The sequence below is a fragment of the Rhinolophus sinicus genome, chromosome 16 (assembly GCF_057876585.1).
Source record: "Rhinolophus sinicus isolate RSI-liver-muscle chromosome 16, RSI-T2T, whole genome shotgun sequence".
Classification (NCBI taxonomy): Eukaryota; Metazoa; Chordata; class Mammalia; order Chiroptera; family Rhinolophidae; genus Rhinolophus; species Rhinolophus sinicus.
In genome coordinates, this window is record NC_142516.1 from 189,857,483 (window position 1) to 189,882,171 (window position 24,689).

Here is a 24,689-nt window from a genome sequence, read left to right on the forward strand (position 1 = left end):
TGATGAGTAGCTTGAAATGAACTATTGGAACACTTAATGGGTCTTAAAAGGCATTTTTGTTCACTTGCTGAGTTACAGGTGCCATCTGGGGTCTGATTTAAAATCACAGAGGGGGAGCCCCGCCTTTCTACACGCAGCCTACTGAGTAGGTTCCATGGGCCCCACGGAACTCCCCCGGGGTCCAGCCATCCTCCTTACTCTCCCTCCAGAGATAACAGGCAAAGTCGGACTCTGCATGTGGACAATCCAGGGCTTATCTGTGACTGCAGTGTTCAGAGAAGCAAATTGGGCTCCTAGTCGTTAGAAGCTCCTATCTCCAGAGAGAGATAAGAGTCTGGTGGTGCTTCCAATTGGTCCTGCTAGGCTGTAAGGAGACTAAGGAAACCATGTTTGGTGCTTACATTTCAAGACTGTCACCCTTCATTTTCTGGATTCATCGTCATATTCTCGTATAGCCTAGAGACCACTGGGACAAAGGGAATCAGAGCAAAATAGGAGGAAATAAAACTATGACATTGTCAGCCTATTTAATCTTCACATTGAGACAAAATACAGGTAAGATGAACCACCACGACCACTGCCCACCTTGGGGTCTCTATTCCATCAAAATCATCGGATGATGTGGTCGACCCAGTGTTTCCGTTACAATGTTTCTGAACTTAGAGTATAAGCCTTTCTTACTTAATTATGGGCTTATCATTTCTGCTCTCTCCAGTCCTCTCATGGAGTCACCTAAACCTGTTTGGTCAAGAATGGGGAATCCTTTACATTCCCTTTGTGAAAAAACAGCACTCACTTATGGTTTCTGCTTTTCTAGGAATTTACTACCTTGCAGCTAAAATGCCTTGCCTTCCCTGGTCCCCAGAGAGAGCTTGAATACCTCCTGTATTTGGGGAGCTGGGGGGGAATCTGGTTCATTCTATCCACTGCTGTGGCCGTAGAGTTCTGTATGTGCTTGCTTCATCCTCTGCAGATTCAGAAAGAAGCGCTGTCTCTTTTCTCTTCAAGTCCCTTCCTAACCCGTTGAATTTTATGTAGAGTCTCAGCTGACGGGTGTACCAACGTGCCATGTCTCAAAGCCAGACCACACTATCAATTCTAGACACTCTTTCTAGTTCTGAATTCAATCTGAACCTGTTTGTGCTTGGATAACCCCAACACAGCCCAAGTCAGGAAGTAGGAAAATCATTGTAACTGCTTGCAGAGAGTCATCTTGCCGGAGATGGTGTCTAATAATTAATAATAATAACGGTATTTTTCTCCCTCGCAGTGGAGCTTGTGTGGGCTTCCACTGCATTTCTTGTTCTAAGTTTGGCAGGGGGTTTCTCTCTAGTCCACTAAACAGAGATCAGGCGATGGAGAGCAGCCCCTGCCAGATCCCTCTAGTTTGCCGGAGTTGCCCGGTGCCGTGGCCCCTCCCGGGGTGTGGCGTGGGTGTCCCCACCCCAGCGCCCAACAAGTCTCCTTTCTCCAGCCTGCTCGCTGCCTTGGGGTGGCCGAATGGAGCGCAGCGCGGCGCAGGGAGCCGGTGGGCCGAGGCTGGCCGATCTGGGTGCGCCGTGCCCAGCCTCCTTCCCCTCTCCGTGGGAAGGGATGGTTGAGTCCAGCCGCCACGGCAGAGGCTCCTTGTGCGCTAGCAGCCTGTCTTCTGAGCTCCCCGCCTTTCCTCTCTAGACTGGCTCTCCTCCCCCCACGCCCCCCCTCCCTCCCGCGGCTCCCACTCGCTGGCTCTCTCTCCAGCTGCCTCCACTCCAGGCTCAGGTCTCTCCTGGCTGCGCGCGCTCCTCTCCCCGCTTCGCCCCCTCCCGCAGCCTCGCTGCCTTGGAGCCTCCCTGCCCGGCTCGGCCGGCGGCCCGGCAGCCCCGTGTCAGTGCTCGCAGCAGCTCAGCCCTGCAGTGGTTCAGACCCGGGACCGATGCTATGAGAGGGAAGGGAGCGGGGCGCCCAGAGCTGCAGGAGGCGTCGGATGCGCGGCCGGTCTGGGGACCGGGCTTTCTTCCCAGCTCGCCTTGCCCTCTGGTGATTATTTGGCTCTGTTCATAGCCCCGCCGCGCCTCGGAGGAGACGGGTCTATCTGAGAAGAGCCATCGGTGGCGTGTGCAGCTGGAATATCTGCAGACATGACTGCGCGGAGGAAATTCGAGTCGCTGCTCCTGCCCCTGGTACCGCTGGTTGTCTGCGCGGGGCTCCTCACCGCAGCGAAGGGTAAGGAGGCTTGTGGCTACGCGGGAGATGGGCAAACCCTCCAAGGCCCGTTGGTGAACACGAGTGTCTGTGTTGAGGAGGGCAGGGTACCAGGTCGCTGGCATCTGCGGGTGGCTGTCCATCGCCAACGCTTGGAGAAGGCAAAGCCCGGGAGCCTAGCTTCCATCGCGTTCCTGCTGACCCTCATCCCCCGCCCCACCCCCGCCTCCTTCCCCCTCACTTGGTTCCGAAACGAAATGTCTCTTTTCTCTGTGGTGTGGGTTGTTACGGAGAACAGAGCCAAACCGAGCGGAAACTGCGCGGTGGCGGCAGCCTTGCCTCCATGGAGATGCGGACGCAGTGGCTCGGGGTGGCTGGGGGTGGTGCCCGGGACTTTCTCCTGGACCCGGAGCAGCTGGGAAAGTGGCCCGGGCGAAGTTCGGACTCCCTAGGGGTTTCGGGTACCAACCGGCTAATGTGCCTGCTGGCGAGCTCCCCGCGCCCCTGCGCGCACCCTCCATCCTCCTCAGGGAGCGATGAGGAGATACCTCGGTAAGGTCGCCCCCGCCTTCCTCTCCCCGCACTTGGCTCTTTGCAAGTTGGAAGGAGCTGGCGAGGTACGTGAAGAAAGCACGGAGGCCTGGAGGGGATTCCACCCCAGGTGTATTCGATGTGGTCGCAGGTTTTTCCCGTTTGCTAAAGCTGGTCAGGACAGGCGTTTTCCCTGGGTCACCGAGATCTGTGAACTTGGTTTTCTCCTTGAAATGAGTTGGGGAATGATTTCCCCTAAGTAGCCTACAGGCTGCAGCCTCGGGGCTGGCAGGAGCTCCCGCACTTGTCTATTCTCTGGGAAAGCAAACAAGCTGCCTCTTGATTCGGAGAGACAGAGAGAGAGAGAGAAACAGAGAGAGAGAGAGAAACAGAGAGAGAGAGAGAGAGAGAGAGAGAGAGAGAGAGAGAGAGAGAGAGAGAGAGAGAGAGAGAATTGATCGATTTTCACATTGGAAAGTACCTGCACCATTTCCTCATTTTGGTTTTGGTTGCCCCCCCCCCCCCATTAATCAGCACCCTATCTTCTTACTCCTGGGAATATCTATATCCATATAGATTCTTTTTTCCTGTTTTCCTTTTTAAAGGATGGAATCCAATCTCACAATGTTTCTTTTTTCTTTTCGTTTTTTGAATGGTCATTTGCTCCGTCCCCACATCCAATTGCCCTTTCCTCTCGAGATTCTTCCATCTTCTTTTCCACCCATTTTCTATTCCTTCAGTGTTTCAGATTCAAGGGTGATTGACAAGGCGAAGGAGGTGTATCTCTGGTTCAGTTAGGGAACTCCAGATGGGCCTGGCCTGGGGAGAGATGGGGAGAATGGCAGCTTAGCCCCCCCCCCCCCCGCCCCCCTTGCTCTTCTCCCCTGGGCACCCAGAGCTGGTTGAGAGCTGACGCCAGAAACTAGTCCCTCCATGCAAGCACTCACCCTCACAAGGGGGTGTCCCTGGGAATGCACCCCATGATCCCAGGGAGCACAAAGGGTTCACCTTCATCACGGAGCCCTTGGTCGCTAGGAACTGGAAAGCAACCTGCCTTCACCAGACCTCCTCTCACCCTCCTGGCTGGGTCCACACACCTTGGGCACCTTGCCGGGAGCTACCTTGGAGGCACGGCCAAGGCAGGTGGGCAGCGGCCTCAGGTATCAATGCACTGGCTGGGGGCGGGGAGGCAAGAAGCTAGAACAGTGGAGGGCAAGAGGGCTGTCCCTGAGATGTGTCTGCCCCTCTGTGGCGAGTCCCCGGGCAGGGGACTGAGGACCAGACCAGGCTTTGCCCAGCAAAGCCCTAGTGCAGAGAGGAAACACCTGCTACGCAACTCTGCCAAACTTCCCACCCCTTCCCCTGCATTCAGAGACCACCTGGGTCCCGGGCCCCCTCCAGCCTCCCAGCTCACTCTCGGTTCCCCACTGTTCCGTGCGCTCCAGAGCCCTTCCCCCGCTATTAGCAGGGGGTGCTGCGCGCAGATGCCAGCCGCCCTGCCTGGGCTGCTTAAGAATCTGCACACGTGTGTGGCTGGCAGATTCCGCCCCCACGCGGGTGGGCCGAAGCGCTCTGCTGGGACCGGAGCAGGAGAGTGGAGGGGCAGGTCCTGGGCTGGGGCAGCTCCCTTAGAGCCTGAGCCAACAGGACACGGGGTGCAACGTCCCTGGAGCCCCCTGAGCCTGGAGGGGCAGCCGCAGGGACCAGAGCACCTCCTGAGCCTTAGGAATCCCAGATCCGTGCTGTAGAAGCCAAGAATTGTACCTTTGGATTGCTTGGCGCTCCTAGTGAGAGTAGGGTGTGTGTGCGTGTGTGTTTGTTCTTGTGAGCCTGTGTGCGCCTGGAAGGTGGCTGTGATCCCTGCGCTGTCCCCTGGGGGAGACTGCAGGTGGGTGTGGGCAGCTCCTTCATCACCCCACAGGGTCTGTGTCTCCTTTGCACTCTCAGGGTCACGTGCCAGTGTAAGTGTCCGCCTGGGAGCAGGAGGCTGGTGATGCCCCCACAGGAGTCTTGCCTTGTGCATTCTGGCGACTGGGCTGGGCTGGCACTCCCCCTTGTGGAGCAAAGCCCTGGGGGCTAAGGTCTGGCCCCTGCCGGGCTGTGGACAGGGCCCCTAGGGCTTTCCCCAGGAGCAGCACTCAGGGACAGCACGGGCCACAGCAATGCCTGCTTCCCTGCCTGTGCCCAGGTGGCTGCTCCGCTGTGTCAAAGGCAGGTGGAGAGTTTCGGTGCCTGGGGCATCCTTCCTGACCTGTTTGTGGAACCCTGAGAGGCTGGAGGCAGCCGCTGTTGCTGTCTGTAGAATCCGGTTCCCCTGCCATCGGCTTTAGTTGATTGTGCTTTCATCTTCAGTACAGTGTTGGGGTACATGTAATTCGCTTTGGGTATTTTTATTTCGTTTTGATTATTAACGTTATTGTAAAGGTTGAATCTAAAGTTTGCATACCCCCTTAAAAGCAACGCATCTGCAGGGTGCACAGGAGGAAGAAGGAGGGTTTAAGCATTTTCATATATAGATGGGAGAATTCTTTCCATGAAAGCGCTCAGATTTGCACCCTTCCTCTGGGGCTGATCTACTGCCTGTTTGGCAAACAAACTTTGCTTCTCAATCATTTCATGCTTTTGTGCAGTGACAAGAATGCAGTTATTTGCAGAAAGTGTCCTAAAAAGGACTACACAAAATATTTCCCCAAATGTTTCAGCAAGGGATGCCTGGGACAGAAAGATTTTTGTCAGAATTCATAATTCTAACATTCCCTACCCAGCCAGCAAAGAGATGTAACCATGTACTGCCAAATTTCCACAGAAACCATGTAACTCAACAGAGGGAGAGAAGAACAGAGGGAGGGAGGGGGGGAGAGAGAGAGAGAGAGAGAGAGAGAGAGAGAGAGAGAGAGAGAACAGGAGCCAGCAGCCTTCCCAAACTTGCATGCTTCTAGATGGGTTATTATGATTTTAAACAATTCATATCCCCAAGGATTCAGAGACCTTTCATTAGCCACTCAGATTCCTTTATGGCTGGGCCGCTCCGCATATAATCTCTCCTAAAGCCAGGGATGCCTGTGAATAAGTACCTTCCACAGAAAAACTGTGATCCACCACATGCTACAAAGGTGGGCCATGCTGAGGGAGCTCGTGTTTCTGCAGTCCTGGTTTGCTTAGCAAATCATGTGTATTTTTTTATTGCACTGTCAAGGGGATTTTTTTTTTTCTTTTTCAATTCACAACTATTTATCCGGAAAGCTCTCATGCCTCTGGAGTGCTTTCGGAGTTCTTAGTTTGGGATTTTGAGTCTTTAAAAAAGGTAATAAAAGGGAGACTTTCTTCAAAGTGACAGATTTTGTAAACTTGAACCATCGGACAAGGAGGTCTCCTTACACAAGCACAGAGGAGTTAATAGCAGCTGCTAAAGGGAAGCAGGGTCCCCCAGGTCTTCAGCATCTCCACTAGCACAGGCCTGGAGAGGAAAGGGATCTCTGTGTTTATATCCGCTTGGCAAGAAGACTACTCAGAGAAACAGGACTTAAGCGTCCCCACAGGCCAGACCAGCTCTTCCTGGGGGCCCTGCTTCTCTGTCTGGGGGTTTATTGCCTCAAACACCAACAGAGCTTTGAAAATGTCAAGAAAATGGTTCAGCTTCCTTTAAGAAACAGATAAACACGGGCTCAGTGGCTGGTGAGTGCTCACTGCAGACGACACAGCAAATCCAGTGTAGACATTTCTAAGCTGTCCAAATGCAAATGGCATATTAAGTACCCTGTCAGCTATTGAATTCTAAGGATGTGTCCGGTAGGTTTTCTGCTGAGCTCATGGTGGAAACCGGCCATTGCACCTGGCCTCCATGCCACTGAACCTTCACTTTCCCTTTGGCCTATTGTGCTTCTTCTGGTGAGGTTGCTGTCCTTCTAGAATTAAGTACTTGCATGGGTGCTCCTTGCACAGAGTAGATGACAACGCTGTGACATCTGTTAAGTTTATTTGTTTAGTTAATCAGAGGAAGACATCTGAGTGAAGACACAGACATTCTGTGGCCTGCTATATTCATGCCTTTGGGTTGCTCGGGGATTTTTAAAAGCCTGTTGGTCCATATGCTAGTAAAGTAGGAAGTTTGATTGCTGCACCAGCAGTGGTCACTGAAAGAACTGAACCAGTTCCTCTCTGTGGTGGCACCACCAGAGGGCCAGAGATGGATGTTGTTTGAAACAGGAGAATTGGCTTGGATGTGCCACCTGAGGCAAAGACACAGACTTTTTGGCTGGGCTGAAAGTGGTTAGTCCCAAAGGAAATCAGCCCTTTAACCTCACCTTCAGGTGCAGAGCCACTGTGCTTGGCTCACCGGGTGTCCAGGTCAGAAGAGCTTATCAGCGTGAAAAGCAAATGATCATTTCTAAGTGTCTCTCTACGTGCGAGGAAATAAGTCCCTTCCACAAGGTCTCTGACATGGCTTACCTCACCTTTGGCTAATTGACATGTCTGTACAGAAGGTGGGGTTTCTGCCCTAGTACTGAGGTGGAAAAGGAACCGGATTTAAATCCCCATTGTATAAAAACGAATAGAAGATATTGTTTCATCGAATTGGTGAAAACGGACTGAGGGTAGGAGCTTTCTTTATTAAAATAACGCGTGACTTGTTATAGGTTTTTATTTTGTTATTTTTTCCCTGAGAAATAAACCTGTTTGGATGCAGAGTATAAAACACGTCCCCCCCCCCCCCCTTTTTGCGTTTAGCTGCAATTTCTTTAAACCATTTATATCATCTTCTAATTTCTGGGAGAGGAAAATGCCAGCAGTGCTTTAGGGACATTGCATGATCTTTCTTTATCCTCAGACATCTTTGTTCTAGCTGGATGAGAGATTTCATCATCCACTCAGCACACCATCTCGTGGAACAAAACCTACTTCTGAATAAGTTGTGAACATTCTACTGAGGAATCAAATTTCAACAAATTAACTTGGTTTAGAGTCAGTGTGACGGAGACTCAGAATGGTAACCTTTAGCTCTAAGTACGACAACTTCTTTGGTGAATGAGGCAATATGGAGGCCTGGGTGCCTGGTAACAATTCCTCCATCTTTTACTTCCCTAACACAGTTTGTGATTTATTGGTTGAAATCTTGCTTTGTCGTGTACCAGTTTTAGCTGGGGGAGGCTGTGAAAGAGAAAAGGATATTTCAGAATTGCCATTCTCTCCAAATATTTGTGGAGTAAAAGAGATACTTTGCTTAATGCTAATAATCTCCGTGTGATTTTGCCCCCATTGTTTATAAAGTCATAAGTCATGAATCGTGCTTTGTGATTTAAAAATTATTCTTGTTACTGACATGAGATCAAGAGAAATATAGACATGAGGGAGTCAAGTTGTTGGTGCCATTTACTAGTTTTGGCACCCATGAGTTACTTTTAGAATATTATTGCAACCTGGAATTTAAATTATATAAAATATTGACCCAATTCTAAGTGACTTTCACTGATTTTTTTTTTTTTTTTTTTTTTTTTTTTGGTTTTATGTATTTTGGCGACCCTTAACCTCAACAAATTTCAAGGAAAACTAATATGATGCATAGATATAAAATGTAAATCCAAATTTCTGTCTGAATTATCCAGATAATTGTAAGTCCCATGAGTCCCAACAGAATTGGAGCAGCTTTTGAGGACTTGGAGATTTTCCCCAATGTATTGTGGCAACACTTTGCTTTTGTACTAAACATGTCATCTTTGTCATCATAGATGTTGGCATATGGCATGACGCAGAATTTTTTAATACTCTTTTGCAAAGTTTGTGTGTATAAGAATCACTCGAGGTCTTGTTCCCCAAGTGATTCTTAATAAGGAGGTTTGGGATGGTGTCAGAAATCTGTATTTATATCCATCCATCCATCCATCCATCCATCCATCCATCCATCCATCCTCCCATCTTCCTATCTCTACCTCCCTTTCAATAAACAGTATGAAAATCTAATAACCTATTTACTGAGCCTACACAGGCTAATTGGCCCATGCTGGTTTCATGATGAATGTGCTATATTATGAAATTATGCAATTACTTCAGAAGATTTCGTCTTTATTATTAGTGCCTCCATTATCAGTGCTCATCATTCTATGCTGTTTAATCTTGTACAAATAAATAAAAAGAAAGGTATTACAACCAAGCTGAGACTCAAGAGCCCTGTCCATAATGTTTATATCTTGGGACAATTTGAAGGGATAACTATACTCTTTCATATAAAAAATACTGTACGAATGAATTATTTTATTTTTTGTCTTTTACTGTTTAGTATACTCTGATATGATTAGTGTTATGTAAGAAAGAGCTAAATGTTAGATTAAAATTAAAGTTATTTGGGGAGAGATCTCTAATGAATTAAAAGCGTTTAAAATTAATTGTGAATTCTAAGCAATCATCTTCCAGATGTCTCGTGAATTCCTCTGCCTTTATTCAGAGAAACTTATTTATTTCTCCTCTTGTTTTCAGTAGAAAGTATCTTAATTGATCTTTTACAAGTGAGTAATTTTCTACATGACATTGATATTTATATAAAACATATGGTAGACTCTCCTCGTTGATGTTCTTACAAAGTTCCATGTCCTAAACATGACCGTGCTTTCTAACACCTTACCGGATGAGTTTCTGAGTGAATTTTCACTTCCCTTTTCTATCAGTAAATTGATAATCAACACTACACAGTTTAACTTACATGCAAATGGTAATCACCAGGGTTACAGAATGTTCAACACAGCTCCTTCGTATGAAAATTTGGGTTGTGTGAACTTCAAGATACTATTCTTTCGAAGAATGGATGCTAAGTGTGTGTTCAAAGACCATCAACAATTTTTGTCGCCGTGTTTCAAACTATCTTTCTTATGGTTAGGGGAGTGTATACTTCGATGTATCATACAGCTGTGGATAGTTAAGGCTTGCAGGGTATGATTGGCACTTCATCCAGAAAAGAAGAGGGACCCCGGCAACATAAGCAGGGTCACATTTTTACAAGAAATTAACTGAATTGAGTAGATACTTCCCTTTATGTGTTAGAAATGCAAATTTCTTCAGCATCAATCTTGAATTTCTTATTGTATCTTATTCTTTTTCTCCTTTCTTTACAAAATATAATTATTGTTAACAACTTAAAACAAGTCTAGCCATTAGGACTTTCTTTTGTTTGTGTAGTTGGCTGTATACTTGAGGTTGCAGGTTACCAGTGCAGTATGCATGCTCCGTTGTACATGAAAACAATGTGAATTTTTCAAAATATAAATCCTAATCTTTTAAAAACTGTAGACAATATCAAGAAAAAGTCAAATGAGAAAAAATTCATCTTGTTACTGTTAGGCAGAATGATTTTTATTTGTTGATATATTTATGTATCTAAGTGGAACTACTATCATTTGGGGAGGATACACATGTTTTACTCTCTTTTTGTCCTTAAATATGAAGACCTGTGAGCTAACAAAGAGATTTGGGAAAGTCTAGACTCTTAAACAGGATGACAGTCAGCGTCCTGCCCACTTAAAGAATCATGGCGTGTACTGACCAGAGTCACTCAATTCCGTAAAAGTGGAATTCATCATCCCTTACTTTCAGGTTGCTGCAAAAGTTATTGCAGTTTAAAAGGGAAAAAGTAATTGCAAAAACCACAATTATTTTTGCACCAACCTGATACTTAATCTACCTACTTTAGTAAAGAAGAAGCTGAGTTTGGGATTGCCCTCATGGAGACTTCATTCTTCAAAGAATAAAACAAAGCAACAAACTCACTTGACTTAATCAGTATTTATCCAAATACTGGGTTGTAACAGACATAAAATGTCTGGCACATAAGGGAAAGGGGTTGCTGTACGAGGTGGGAACCTGACAGGCTCAGAGAAAGGGAGAGAGAGGACAGGGACAGGAGTGGAGGGAAGGAGGCTGTTGAGTGAGAGCTGGCCAGTGACAGGACAGCCAGCCAGAAGCCTTGTTTTTGTCCTTAGCATAGTGAGGGCTGGTGGAATGTCAAACCTGAGGATCACCCTGTAAACACTATGTCAATTGCCGGCCTGGTCTATTGCAAGCAATATACAAATAGCACCTCATTTTACGTCTCCGTCCTCCTCTCATAGAGCAGTGTACCAAGCCTTTGTTAGGAATGGGGATGTATTTCTTGGAACCAAGAATATTTTTTGCCATTAAACTCTGTTTTCCAAGTTCCATGACTGTTACTGCTGCTTTCATTTGTTCTCGTAATGATCTCCAGAATGTAATACTCACAGACTATTGTGTGTGTGTGTGTGTGTGTGGGGGGAAGAAACACACAAAGAATCCCCACACGGCCCTCTCTGGTTTTCTGCGTGACCGGCACTGCTCACTGGTGTCTCAGGTGCTGTGTGTACTTGTACGGAGCACAGTTGCTTCCCCCAAACTGACTTTGAAAGCGCTTCGGAATCTGGCTTCAGTTCTCCAGCTCTGTCCCACTCTTCCTGCGGTGACGTCACTTCCCTCAAACCAGGAGAATGCACCCCCTAAGTCTCCGTCTCCGTGTACCCCGAGTCCGCCCACCTCTGAGTCCATGCCTACTCACCTCTCTTTAGGGGTCACCCAGTCTCTCCTCCATCTAACTTTTTTTGTCACGTACTACGTTTCACAATCATGGGTCACGAGGATTGGAATCCAGAGTTTAGGATCTTTAAAAACAATAATGCTGTTTTCTTGCTGGTTTTGTGTGTCTGTTTACATTACTTTTACTCCAGAGATCTTAAAGTTCTGGAGAATTGAATTTGACCCTTGCAACTGTCAAATTCTCATAGTGCATCCTTATATAGTCACTGCTTCTTCCGTGAATAAACAAATCGTCTCATACATTTGGTTCTGTCCCTTTGTTTAAGTGAGACAAATTAATGTGTTGTAAACATTTTGTGAAAAGACTCCTAGAAGAGAGATGACCTCTAGAAGACGTCAGTAGTTACATCTTCACGTCACTGTTCATGATTGATTTTTTCACATACCTACAACTGGAACTTGTCAAAACAATTAGATTTGTTTAACTTGTATCCAAGTTATTCTTTTGCCATGCTTACTTGATCCATTTTTGTTTCTTTTTCATAATTGTTTCTCTGTGTATATAAAGTAAGTTATCTGGGGTGTTTGCATTTTTTTTCCTAGTGAAATAAGTTAATGATATTAGAGCTTGTTCAGCAGATATGTCAACCTACAATTGTTGTTGTGATCTTCATGACTGTTTCCTCTCTCAGCTTTTAATTTAAAAAGATTACATAAGAGGATTATGGAACAAAGAAGAACTAATCAGTCTCTTTCTTTTACAACTGCAATTACAAAATTACCTTTCCAGTTTTCTTTAGTGGCAAGGAGAAAAATAGAAGGGACACTGTCAGAGTATTTAAAAGATGAGGGATCTTCTGACCTGAAAGTATAAGAACTAGAGCCTTGCCGAACTTTGAGGAATGATTTATATGTCCTAGGAAATGTGTTTTTCTTTCAATTTTTATGATGGATGGACAATATGAGGCCTTTTAAAAAGAGTTGGTATAAAAATAATATAAAGTGTTATATGACAAGGTGAAGTGACTATCATTTCTAGTGTGTAGTGGGTTCTCTTTTTATATTTAAGAAAGGAACCTGTGAGAAGGATGAAAAATAAAACTACATAAGTTAGAGATCTGGCATCATTTCTTGCAGCATTAAAATCAGAATAAGATACTTGAGTCACTTTGTAATGCCTTTTAATGACTACTAATTCTTTGTCCCAAATTAAGCCTGGATAGGGACAGAAAGCCGAAGGCACTTTTGGCAGATCATGGTATGTTGTCCTCTGTTCCCTGCGTTTATCCTCTGTGTGTGTGTGTAGGATCAGACACCACCACTAAAGTGCTAGGAAACAGCATTATGAAAGAGAGAGTGGAGGGACGTCTTCCACCTTAACACAGTGTCTGTTAGCTATAGATCGCTGCTGCGTGATATTATTACCACACACTTAGCAGCTTAAAACAGCAGCATACACGTAGGATATCCTCTTTTCTGTGGGTCTGGGGTCTGTGCACGGCCGAGCGGTCACACTAGTCCTCTGCTGGTGGTCTCCCAGGATGCAGGCCAGGTGCTGGTGGAACACGAGTGTCCTGTGCAGCTCCTGGGGAGGGACCCACTCCTGCGATGACTCGGGGCGGGGGGGTGAGCAGGCAGGAAGTTCATTCCTTGTGGTTGTGGGACTGGGGTGCTTCAGTGTATTGCTGGTCACTGGCCAGAACTCATCCTCAGCTCCCAGAGTCCATTCATGTTTCCATGTTCTGTGGGGCTTCCCAACATGACTCAGAGCCAGGGAGAGAGAGAGAGAGAGAGAGAGAGAGAGAGAGAGAGAGAGAGAGAGAGAGAGAGAGAGAAAGAGAAAGAGAGAGGGCGAGAGAGACACTTGGGCAAGTTGGACGCTACAGTGTTGTTTGTAATCACAAAATCATGGACACACAGTCATGTGTTCCCATCACTTTTACTATATTCTGTTGCTTAGAAGCAAGACTCAGGTCCTGCCCACTCCAAGGGGACAACAATTATACACGGGCATAATCATCAGGAGGTGGGGGCTGTGGGGCCACCTCCAGGGTCTGTCCACAGCACTGTCCTAGAAATAGGTTACTATAGCAAGAGTATTGTGCAGTCAGTCAGTAAGCAAAAGGCCTGACTGAAAATGAGCGACAGGTATAAATAGGTATTTTACAGAAAGAAGAAACAGATATAATAGATGTAGGAAAAGATCTCCAAACTTATTATTGATCACAATAATGTAAGTTAAACAATGTTATGTTTTCTCCAATTCATTTCCGAAGCTATAGTTGATGCATCGCATGTGAGTAAGTGCTCAGGGAGGTCACTTCTGTGCAGTATTGTGTATAGAGCAGTGTGGGGTGGCAGATGATTTGTCTATATCAACCAATGTTCTGTGTTACCAGATATTTTAACCTGGAGATGTAATATATCCTGAAGCAATATATACGTATTCATTTCAGCTGTCTCTCCCTGATAGTGAAAAATTGGACAGAACTGAAATGTCCATCATCCTAACATAGCTAAACAAATTGTAACAGAACATACTCTATTGCTCCTATGAAAGTGTTTCCATGGCGAAGGGCTGTTGAAAATTCAAAGTAGCATGTATATAGTTTGTTTCCATTTTTATTGTGTGTTTGGGGATGTCAGGTTACTTCTATGCACATGTAAAAATATCTGAAAAGATACACACATTGCAGCACTGATATTTAAATGTTTGATTTTTTGAATAACTGTGTCCTACTTCTCTAAATAAAATAATAATTCTAAAAAGGCATTGCCTGATCCAAACCAAAGGACGAGCAGCTCATTGCAGACTACACTGATGAGCAGACTGTACACGGATTTTAAGATTTTGAACGTAAAGCAACCTTTGCGTGTATAAGTCCAGCCCTCTCCTTTTACGAATGCACTGGAAAATTGAAGGCAGAACTCAGCCCCAGTGCCCACTCTTCCTGTGGGAGCCCAGGTGCCTCTTGATGACCCAACATTCCATCTCCACACACACAGGCACAGCCTGGAAGTCCGTCTGCCCCTCTACTGTCCTCTTTCTCTCTCTCTGGTGTAAGTACAGCTGCATCCTGATGGAATGCTCTTGGGAGACAGATGGCTGGGAACATTCTGGGCTGAAATTTAAAACCTGATAGCATCCTGGCAGCCTGGGAAGTACACTATTGAACCTTTGCACTCCTGAGATGGTGAGGACCACTAGGGACCCTGCAGGACCCTGAGTAGAAGGGGAAGGGTTGACAGGTTTTGCTTCTCTGTTAAATGGTTAACTACAGTACTTTCTTTGAGGTCATTGAAAAGCAGTGCTGCCCTTCCTGGTATTAACTAGTTAACATATTTCATATCAATGTACTTTGAATGACATGTTTGTCACTGTAGAATACTTACTTTGAAAGAACTCAACACTAAAATATTTTACTTGCTGGGATTGCTCAAATTGGTACAATGAGACATTTGCATGCTTAAATTCTGTAATCATTCAAATAACTTGAATGATGCAACAACTTTACAGGTGTGAAAAGGAGTGTATTATGTAGATTGGCAATCGCCGTCATGTGATAGAAATGATTTGTGTCTCCATGTTCTCAGGGTTTCCATTTTGGCGAGGACAGCTACACAGAAATGCTGTGTTCTCTGTCTGACAGTATCCTCTGTGAAGTTAGATGGTCAGGAGTCAGCTCCTGTCGAGTATGTGCCTCGAAAAATATACAACTCTCCGACACACGGTCACCTCTTCGCATAGGGGATGTTAACTCAATCTTATACTTATCATAGTAGATGACTATGATAATGTTCATACTATTATAATATTAGACTCTCTAGTATAAGGATTAGATGAATAAACACCTGTGAAAAGCTCAGAACTGTGCTTGACAGTTACTAATCTTAATTACAATTACTAATCTTAACATACATTAGCAACTATTTGATTATAACAACTCAAAAATTAGACAATCAATTCTAGACATGACCACAGAAGTAATATTGGTGAAAGCTTATTTTTCTGAAGAGAAATTATTTCTAAGTGGAAATTAATAATTATATTGGGATATAAGTGTCTTATATTTATAGGAATAACCCTGATACTAATTTCTAGAGTTCTTTAGGATGGGCAGAATGCATTCATATTCCTTACTTTGTTCAAAAGTAAAAAAAAAAAAGAAAAATACAGGTGTCTCAGTAAGGTCAAGGGATAATAGCTGCAAAGTCATAATCTGACCTTGTGTATCACATTCAGCTTGAATGAAATTAAAGGCTCAGTAGAGTCCATTAGAGAAGATGTGTTTTAAAGTCGTTTATGAACAAGAAGTCTTGGGCATGTGAATTGACCATGAGCGGAACAAGGAAACAAAATCATAGAAAACTTTTCATGGCAAGATTGCTCGGAGGAGTACATTTGTCTTCACATCTTGGTGTGTTGGTTGTGAGTGTTCTAAAGGGCATGTGGTGCTTTAGTGTTTCAAAAGAGTTCGTGTCTTTCCCAACTGCTTAGTTTTGCCCAAGAAAAGTATCTGAGGATATTTTTTTCAAAGAACGTGGGACCTGGGCTGACTTGCAGATTGAGCTTTGTGGAAAGAGCAGTTGGACTAGGTCTTCCCCAGTGATGTAGTGAGGCCGTTATCTCTCTGAAAGTGAAGAGCAATCAGTGGAATTAGACTCAGGAGGGATTTGAATCTTTATCGTCATTAGGACCTTTTCACTGACTTATTAGTATTATTATTTCCCACTAAACGTGGGGTCGTCAATAGTGCTAAGACAGTCAAATGCTCTGGCCCATTCCTTCTGGCGTAGACTTTCGTTTCTCCTGGCTCAAGTGTGGTTCACCATTGAATGGAAAAGCTGCCTGGATCTCATCTGTGTGCTGGAAGTCTGAATATCTGTGTTGAGATGTTAAAAGATGTGGTCCATATGTGTGCAATGCCAAATTATAGCATCAAATAAATGAATGAATGAACGAACGAACGAACAAACAAATAAATAAATAAAATCCCAAATGTGACTTTAGAACTAGATGTTCTTTCCAGGGTCGCATGATTGAGATTTTCAGAATAGACCACCTAGAACTAAGTGCCATTTGCAAAATGCAACTCTTTAGAGTCAGGTACGTGCAGTTTGCCATCATTGCGAGTGTTTGTCTCTGTCACATAGGGCATGGCCAAACACATGCCAGCCAGGGAGCCCTGTAGACAGCGGTGCTGCAACTTCCACAGAAAAGGAGGACTTGTGAGGTCGTGTGTGTGTCGGAGACTCAGTGAACGTGGGAAAGGATCAGCCCGTTAAGGACGTGGCAGATGCTGCCGTCCTTACTCTGTGCCTAACCCCTGCTAGCAGGCCAGCCCTCTGTGTTCAGTTAGGACCCTGCTTCACCGCCATTGCTTCCCCACCCAGTGTAATCTTCCCCAGCAAATGCCAACTTGGCAGCCCTCAAATATGTGGTTCTGTGACTTCGTTTTCAAATGGGGTCTCCTCAGGAGATGCTCACTCAGCATTTCCTCGGCAAGTGTGACCTGAGAGCCGGGGTCAGCCTGTCACACACGGCAATAGCAAGAGAGTGATGTCCGTGAGATGAACCCAGACGTGGTCTCGAGTGAGGGGCTGTGTAGACGCTCTTCTTCAGACCTTGGGGAATTTAAGTTTCTAATACCACTTTTAGAGCCCAGAAAAGAGGACACATTCTTCCCTGGTGTGTTGGGGACCCTGAATACACACACACACCATCACACACCATCACACACAAGTGTTTCCTCGTGCTTGAAATCACTGTGCCTGTGCCATACCATGTTTCCCAGAAAATAAGACCTAGCCAGACCATCAGCTCTACTGTATCTTTTGGAGAAAAAATTAATATGAGACCCGGTCTTAATATAATATAAGACTGGCTCTTGTATTAATTTTTACTGCAAAAGATGCATTATAGCTGATGGTCTAGCTAGGTCTTATTTTCAGGGAAACATGGTCGAAAGAGCTGAGTCTGTGATAAGTGGTGTTTCTATTAGAGGTGGGAATGGCAAAGCCTTCTTCCTCCTTTCAGAGAGTGCAATTCTAAGTCCTAATTTTATCTTTGATGAATAGATTGTACTCTACTTGGTTATTCTTGAAGGAACTATGTAATCTATTAAGTATCTTTTTAAAAAAAATAATGTAGATAGAAAATAGATAACAAGTGAAAGTACAAAACTAAGGATCAACGTTATATGAAAATTTTCAGGTGCAGTGATTGATGAATGCATAGTCCATCTAGAAAGTAACACCAGTGGGATTCTTGGTAGTAACAGTTGTATACAAATGGGGCCTCCAGCAGCACTGACCATGGTCAGTTCAAGTGCATATGGGAGACATCTGACAAATTGCATTATTAGGAGAAAAAGACAACAGATGCCCTCATCCCAGCACTTCAGAAAACACTTGATGCTCTAGTGTCTTGTCTTTGTTTATGGCTGACTCACAATGTATCTCAGCATATCTTCAAGCACAGTTGTGCTAAAGTGGCACTTACTTAAATGAATATTTACTAAAGAGGCCCGTGGAAGGAATAGATGTCTAATATACTGATCACATTAAATGTATTTCTAAAATAACAGATTTCTAACAAGTCCCTGCTGGGCGTGGGGGTGGGGTTTATTCAAACAGCTAAGAATGCTAAAGAAAAGTACCATCTCAGTGTTTAGGATGGAGGGGTGTTTGTAGATTAGTTTCAATACATAATACACTTGATTTTAAGCTATTTTAAAATTTTTGGATTCTTTTTGACAATGTAAAAAAAAATCAGTATGAAGAGTTTGGTATGTATTGAACTTTATGCATGCAAAGAACTGAAACCAAAACATTGTATAATGCTAGTGGAACATTATGAAGACATTTACCATATTTTGTTATTAAAATTATATTTAGGAACAAAGTCTTTTTTCAGTAAAGATACTTTCACTAATTTAGTATAGTATGTAAATAGATGAATTAAATCTTTGAAGACATTTAAAAAAATAAGGCAAAAGATAGCTGCCACATTTGAGGCATATATTTATAAATAAATATTAGAGAAAAAAGTGATTTGTGATAGCCCCATAATAATTATAAAGTGATTATTGACCTTTATATTTAAGAATTATTACCTTCAACTAAACAGAAGCTTCATTCCAAACCAGAAAGGCATAAATGTGCATTTTACAAAGGTCCCTTTTTCCAGCAAATTTGCACATAGTAAGTATAATAAAATTGTATTTTTCAGTGACGGCCAATCTGAGCAATATAGGAAACAATATTATTAACCTTCCAGGTCAGCTCATCTTAGATCACGCTGGGCTCCATAAGCCGTAATTGCTCCTTGTTTTTTCTTTTTTTCTTTTTGCAAATTATGTGTAGCCAATGAATGACTGTCGCAGGGTTGTCCTGGTTTTTCCTCCCGCGGCACCTGGCCGTGTCTCTCTTCACATGATACATGTGCGAGCCCATGAAGAGCTCATGGTGGCTAAATGTCCTCTGGCCTGCTTCTGATTCCCCATCCATCCCTTGGGAGTGACACCTGCTTTCTTCAGATACAGGGCCTGCACCAGGAGCCCGCAGGATGTAAGTTCTACTCCAAGCTCTGTTACCTTCCAGGTTGTGGATCTCCCTGGGGTTTAATCTCTTCATCTGAAAAAGAAGTGGTGTTCCCCTTTCCCTTTAAGCCCTGACATTGTTTGACTTCTAAGTATAACGGCGATCAGCTAATCAATACCTACTTACAGGGTTATAGCAGAGTGGCCTTCAATCCAATAAGGCCACTTGCAGCCAGAAGGTGGAAGGGATCCACGATGAGCTTGTGCATGTATGTGTTGTGTGTGTGTGTGTGTGTGTGTGTGTGTGTTTAATTTTTATTTTTCCTTTCTTGTTTCTAACGCACTGAATTCGGTAATCTGCAGTTTCTTTCCTCAAACGGCATAATGCACGTATTTCATTTAACTGGTATAAGTTGAAATTACTCTTTGAGCCTATCTAGTCTGACACTTCACAACCCTTGGAGAAATACAAATCACCTTGATGTATTAAAAGCAGGGGTGCCTTGGTTCCACCTCAACTCACTGGGGCCATTAGGTCACACTGATTGCCATTATGACGTGGATCTCACCACTTCCGGGGAGAAAAGTGTGTATTGCATCTTTGGGGTAGAAGCCTCCTTTCCCAGCATTATCACTAAATTAATGCTTCTAATGGACTGCAGGAAAGCATGTGTTTTGGCAAAGAGTTTGCCCTCTATAAATTTATAAATTGTGGAGTTGAATCTGCTCTCTAAAAACTTTCTCCTTCTTTTTCAAACCCTAGTATCAGCATTAACAATTGTTTATTACTTACGTGGAAGTTTCAGTTGCAAAGTACTTGGAATATGTAACGGCACCCACCATCTGTGGGAGACAGCTCGATACTGTGTCTTAGCTTCTATTTTCTGATAAGGAATTTGAGGCACCTCGCCACGTGTTTTGTGTTGCAGAATGAAGGCCACAGACATTATTCCCCAATCTGTCTTAATCGTGGATCTCTGAGTCGAATTGTTATTTTCCTTACCCTCAGCTGCACAATTCTGACACCATGGAAATGCCGGTGTAAGAAATGTCTGAAACTGTACAGAATGTTTGATTGAGTTTATTTGAACCAAACTGATCCCATGCCAGGGAGCCAGATCTTAAATGGTCTTGAGAAAGACAGTTGTGCAGTTTCTTTTATACACTTGGAATTAAGGAGAGATTATAAGGCAGGGTACACGAAGGGGGGAGAAAGCAAGGTGAGTATTAGATTACAGGATACTTACCGAGACTGTGTGCTTTCTTGAGGGTGGTTAAGCTTCCCAGGGGCCTGAAATAGAGGCGTTTCAAAGGTTGACCTAGATGCACAAAAACAATGGGCAGGGCTGCTTAAGGCTAACATAAACCTTTTATACGCCTGGGGTGTGACTACCAACCATGACCTGCCAGGGTAGGAATTCATCAGATCGCCCTATGAGGTTATTTTGGTTAGGCTAATTTGCAGAACCCATTTTTCAATCGCATAGAGAATGAAAAAAAAATGTATGCTGATTTTTTTGTTTTGCAACTAAACTATAAAATGTTGCTTAGGGTCTTTTCCTGAAGAATCGTATGTAGTGAACTGTAGTGAACTGGTGATTTTTCTTGAAATCATTCTCCTTCAGTGCCTAGTGATGTATGCACTGTATAAGTAGAATCTTCTAACGTTCAGTCAAAACTGTAAATCTGTCTAGATTCCAAATATGCAGATGGGAAATGATCACAGGGATCCCCTTTATCCACAGCTAAGTGTTAGCAGACATACTATGCGCTGAGATGAGGCTCTGTGAGATGAAACTGTCCAGACAGGAGAACCTAGAACTTCCCCTTGTCTTGGACTGCTTCATTTGAAATCATTATGTTAAAAAAAAAAATGCATTCCCTTTATTTTAGGAAACAGACTGTGGAGAAAAAATGTTTCCAGCCAGGTTGATGATGTTGGACTTCTTCCCATGTTGATATGAAAGGAATCGGGACACGCCTGATTTCCCTGTTCATTTCAGAAGAGGCGAAGCCATCCCATAAGCCCTAAGATTCTCTTTGAAATCTCTGGGTGAATCATAAATAAAGACACGCACATGTGGCCAGCCTGTCACCATGACGGCTTCTGGTTATGAGGCAGGCAAAGAAATGATAATACTCTTGGATAGAGTCCTCTGGAAAGGCATTCGGAAGACCTTTATAGATCTTACGTTGGACCCCATAGACTTTTTTGATTCCTCACTGCATTGGGCAAGAATACATTCTCTAGGTTTCAGGAGAAGTCAACAGTATTTCTGTTTTTATATTGTTTTTTGTTTGTTTTGTTTCGTTTTGTTTTTTAAAGCCACGTGTATCATTTAAGTACTAGAAAGGGTACTAGAACCAAAACGGGGAAAGATAATGCTTCAATACAAGCAATTCATACTGTCTGTACCAGCAAGTTTCACGTATACTATTGAGACTAATTCAAATATCAGCTCAGTTCACTTTGTTGAGCATCACCTCTAAGTCACGCCCTGTGGTAGCTGCAGGTGAACGGGGTTACGTGCTTGTTCCCAAGCATCTCCTGTTGCCCAAGAGGGTCAGTTTTCTCAGTAATATCACCAGAGTAATCAGAACAGCATTAAGAAATTATAGAGCCTGTTGCAAGGTATTGGCTCTCCCAAGAGAAATACCTGCTTCTCAGGCTGCTATTACGTTTAATAAACAGAAGATAGCATGGGTTCTGTTGACCGGCCGGACATTCTGAAGAATTTAGGTTTTATGCACTTTTTTTGCCTTCTGTGTGATATCTGTGAAAGGATGTAAGTTATGGAACAGTAGAATCAAATCCCACAGAATGTCCAAATTATTTTTAGTTTTTAAAAATGACAGGTAAGCGGGTGAGTTAACCACACAATGTTTACAACAGTACCCTCCAACAATAGGTGTCAGTGCCTTCATTCATTGAACATTCACACAATTTCATTTTGTTCCAGATGTTGGGAACAAAATTCAGGAGAGAGAGAGAGAGAGAGAGAGAGAGAGAGAGAGAGAGAGAGAGAGAAGACAATATATGGCTCCTGACCTCGTGATGCTTATAATTCACATAGCTAGAGAATGGGTTTGTAATCATGAATCTCGGGGGGGGGGGGGAATTCCCTGCTTAACACACAACTTTATTCAGGGTCCTTGAGAGAAAGCCAAGGACTTGTCTTTGAATATCCCGTAGCGTCCTATTCCAGCGTTCCCTTGGGGGAGGGGAGTCTGTATCTCTGTATACACTAAACCCCAGTGTGCATTCCTGTAACTGACACGCGTGTGGTCTTATTTCTGCCTACAGGGCCAGCATATGCTGATGGTACTCCTTTTATCAGATAGACCTAAAAACACTTGGAAACAGATTTTATATTTCTTACCCTCCTTGCCTCAGCTTTTTTTCTCACAATTGTTCCTCAAGTCCCTTAACACTTTTTTTCTATCGTTGGCTGCTGCTTCTGAGATAACTGTTGATCGCTAATAGCTATGTCCATATTACACCTAAAATGCATGCACTCTGCTTCCAGTGAACTAGTTTTATGGAAAACATGTTATAAATAATCACTTACTAGTATGCCTGAGTTCACAATGTTTTAAAGGCTGTTTCTCCCTAATAGAAATCATCTGGACAATCAACTTATCTTTGAATTCTGTGTTTCCACTTATAATAATGGCGACTATGTGAATTTTAGAGAAAAATCTAACTTATAAAAGTTGATAGTATTTGTACAAAAATGTAATAATAGAAAATATATTATTTTACCAAAATATTCTTTAGCTGTATATGTAGAAGGGAAAAGGAATGAATACTATACATTTTTATGCATTTTTATGCTTTTGCAATTAGAATTTACAGTCTTGAACGAGCAGTACAGCCTACTGCTAAGTACATTTCTCACTTAAAACTCAAGAAATTATGTCAGATAAAAATAAATCATCCTTCCTTTCCTTCTTTGGTTTCAAAATAATTATGGCAACGAGCACCTGTGTGCCAACTTTCATTCCAAAAGACTAGGATTATGGAAATTTGAGTTATTCTAGTGTTGGACAGAAGAGTGGCTTCTAAATACGCCTTCATGATGGGGTGTCTACTTTAACATAGGGTTGCTGAGATTGACTTGTGAGATGAGAGTAAATTCATGACCAAGTATGAATGTGGAGGACACCCATATTGAAATCGTTTTTAAGAGGTTTATGTAAACATTATTTTTAATTGCTTCATCAACTTTTATGATAGGTACTTGATAGCATTCAAACTCATTTTTCAAAGATGCCATTTTTATGTCACCGCATTCTTGGTTTTTGAGCTCAAACTGTAGACTGTGAGAACTGGAAGAGACCTTAGGTTTCAGTTTGCTCAAAGTATTAATTCGGTGTGTGGAAGAAACATCATTCTGGGAAAAGCCACAGGCATAGTAAAGAGCAGAATGAACACAGAGCTCAGATCAGTCACTTCTTACTCTGGGACAACCAAGAGCTCCCCTCTGAGGACCACACATACGGTCCACATACCCCGTGTGGACAGAGGAATGTGCAAAGGCAGGTGCACAGAGAATTGTAAAGTAGCCCCACCCTCTGCTACATAACAGTGTGTGTCGTCACTTCCCTTTGTCAATAACATAGAAAGTCAGTAACTTTCTAAAACTTTTATTTTGGTAATTGGACCAAGGATATTATCTCCTTTTGTGAGAGTCTGGAGTTGGAAAATAAAGACTCTTCTTTGGTTTGATAAAAACCAAAGCCAGGTATTTTCTTTGTCATAGAGTTACCATTGTGAGTTAAAATGGTATTTGTCAGGCTATTTATTCGTAATACTTTATTTTGGTCTTTTTAATGGTATATTTAAGTGGCATAGTCACACAAGCTTCCAATTATTGCATATACTCAGGTTATTTCTGGTGACACAGTCAAAATCATTAGTATTTATTGTTTACATTGTGTGTTGCCCCAAGTTTTCAAGATAAACCTTATAGTTTTAAAAAGATGTTTCTAATGACATGAGAAGAGGATTATAGTGGAGGTTGTAAACAACTTGCTACATTTTGTTTGTATAGAGCATCTTTCAAGAATTGTTTATAAAAGTTGATGAAGATGAAAATCATGACAGCATAGCAATGTCATGACTGGTACCTTTTTACATCGCTTTGTTTTGGGTACTGCAGTCATTTCCTTGCAAGGTCTGCTTCTCCCCATCTTATAGACCAGGGCACTGGGGTCAGAAAGATTCAACATGTACCCAGTTTCCAAAGGGAATGAATGGAAGAATCAGGAATAAGAGTCAGGTCTGAAATCCAGTTGTCCCACTGGATCAGGCTTCAAATACTAAGGTAGGAAACTTCCTTCTCAACGTGTATAGATGTTTTATATATAACTATTTTCTATATTTGTGTGAAACCGAACAATATGTCATTTCTATATTCTATCATTGAGCATTAAATTGCTTTAGATTTTTAGGTATTGAAGAAATAATTTATGTATGTACCATGTAAAACGTTGTAAATACCTCTGGTATGCAAATGTGTATTTCAATCCAATTTTGACATAATAGAATTTTAAAACCTTATACATTCAATCAAATCGCTGCTTCAGCCTGCTGTCTTTTGGCATGTTGAGAGTAATGCAATGCCCACTTGTTTGAGAGATAAAATGGAATCATCTGAAAAAGATTTTTAAAGTAGACTATGTTAAATCTCTAAACAAAAGATTCCCTTTCTTCTGCTCCACTGAGAATTTAAAACTGGATTATAGGTTCACAGCGTGGGAAAGAAAGAGGACTACTGAAGGTGAACTCTTCCTATGAACCCCAGCGTTACAGGCATACGAGACGCCCTGGGTTCAGATTAAGAAGCATGTCTAATAACGTACTCCTATGAGTACTTTAATAAACCCTAGCTTTGTGAG

The 24,689-nt window shown here is 43.3% G+C and overlaps 1 protein-coding gene across 2 annotated transcripts in view; it reads left to right on the top strand.

The window, feature by feature from the left end:
- Positions 1 to 1,085: 1,085 nt before the first annotated feature.
- CSMD1 (CUB and Sushi multiple domains 1) overlaps positions 1,086 to 24,689 on the top strand; it is a 1,607,858-nt gene continuing 1,584,254 nt past the window's right edge. For both annotated transcript variants that reach the window (XM_074329288.2, XM_074329289.2), the window contains exon 1: positions 1,086 to 2,205. In XM_074329288.2, the coding sequence (XP_074185389.2) occupies positions 2,121 to 2,205 (85 nt within the window). In that variant the 5' untranslated portion in view covers positions 1,086 to 2,120. The remainder of the gene's footprint in view (positions 2,206 to 24,689) is intronic.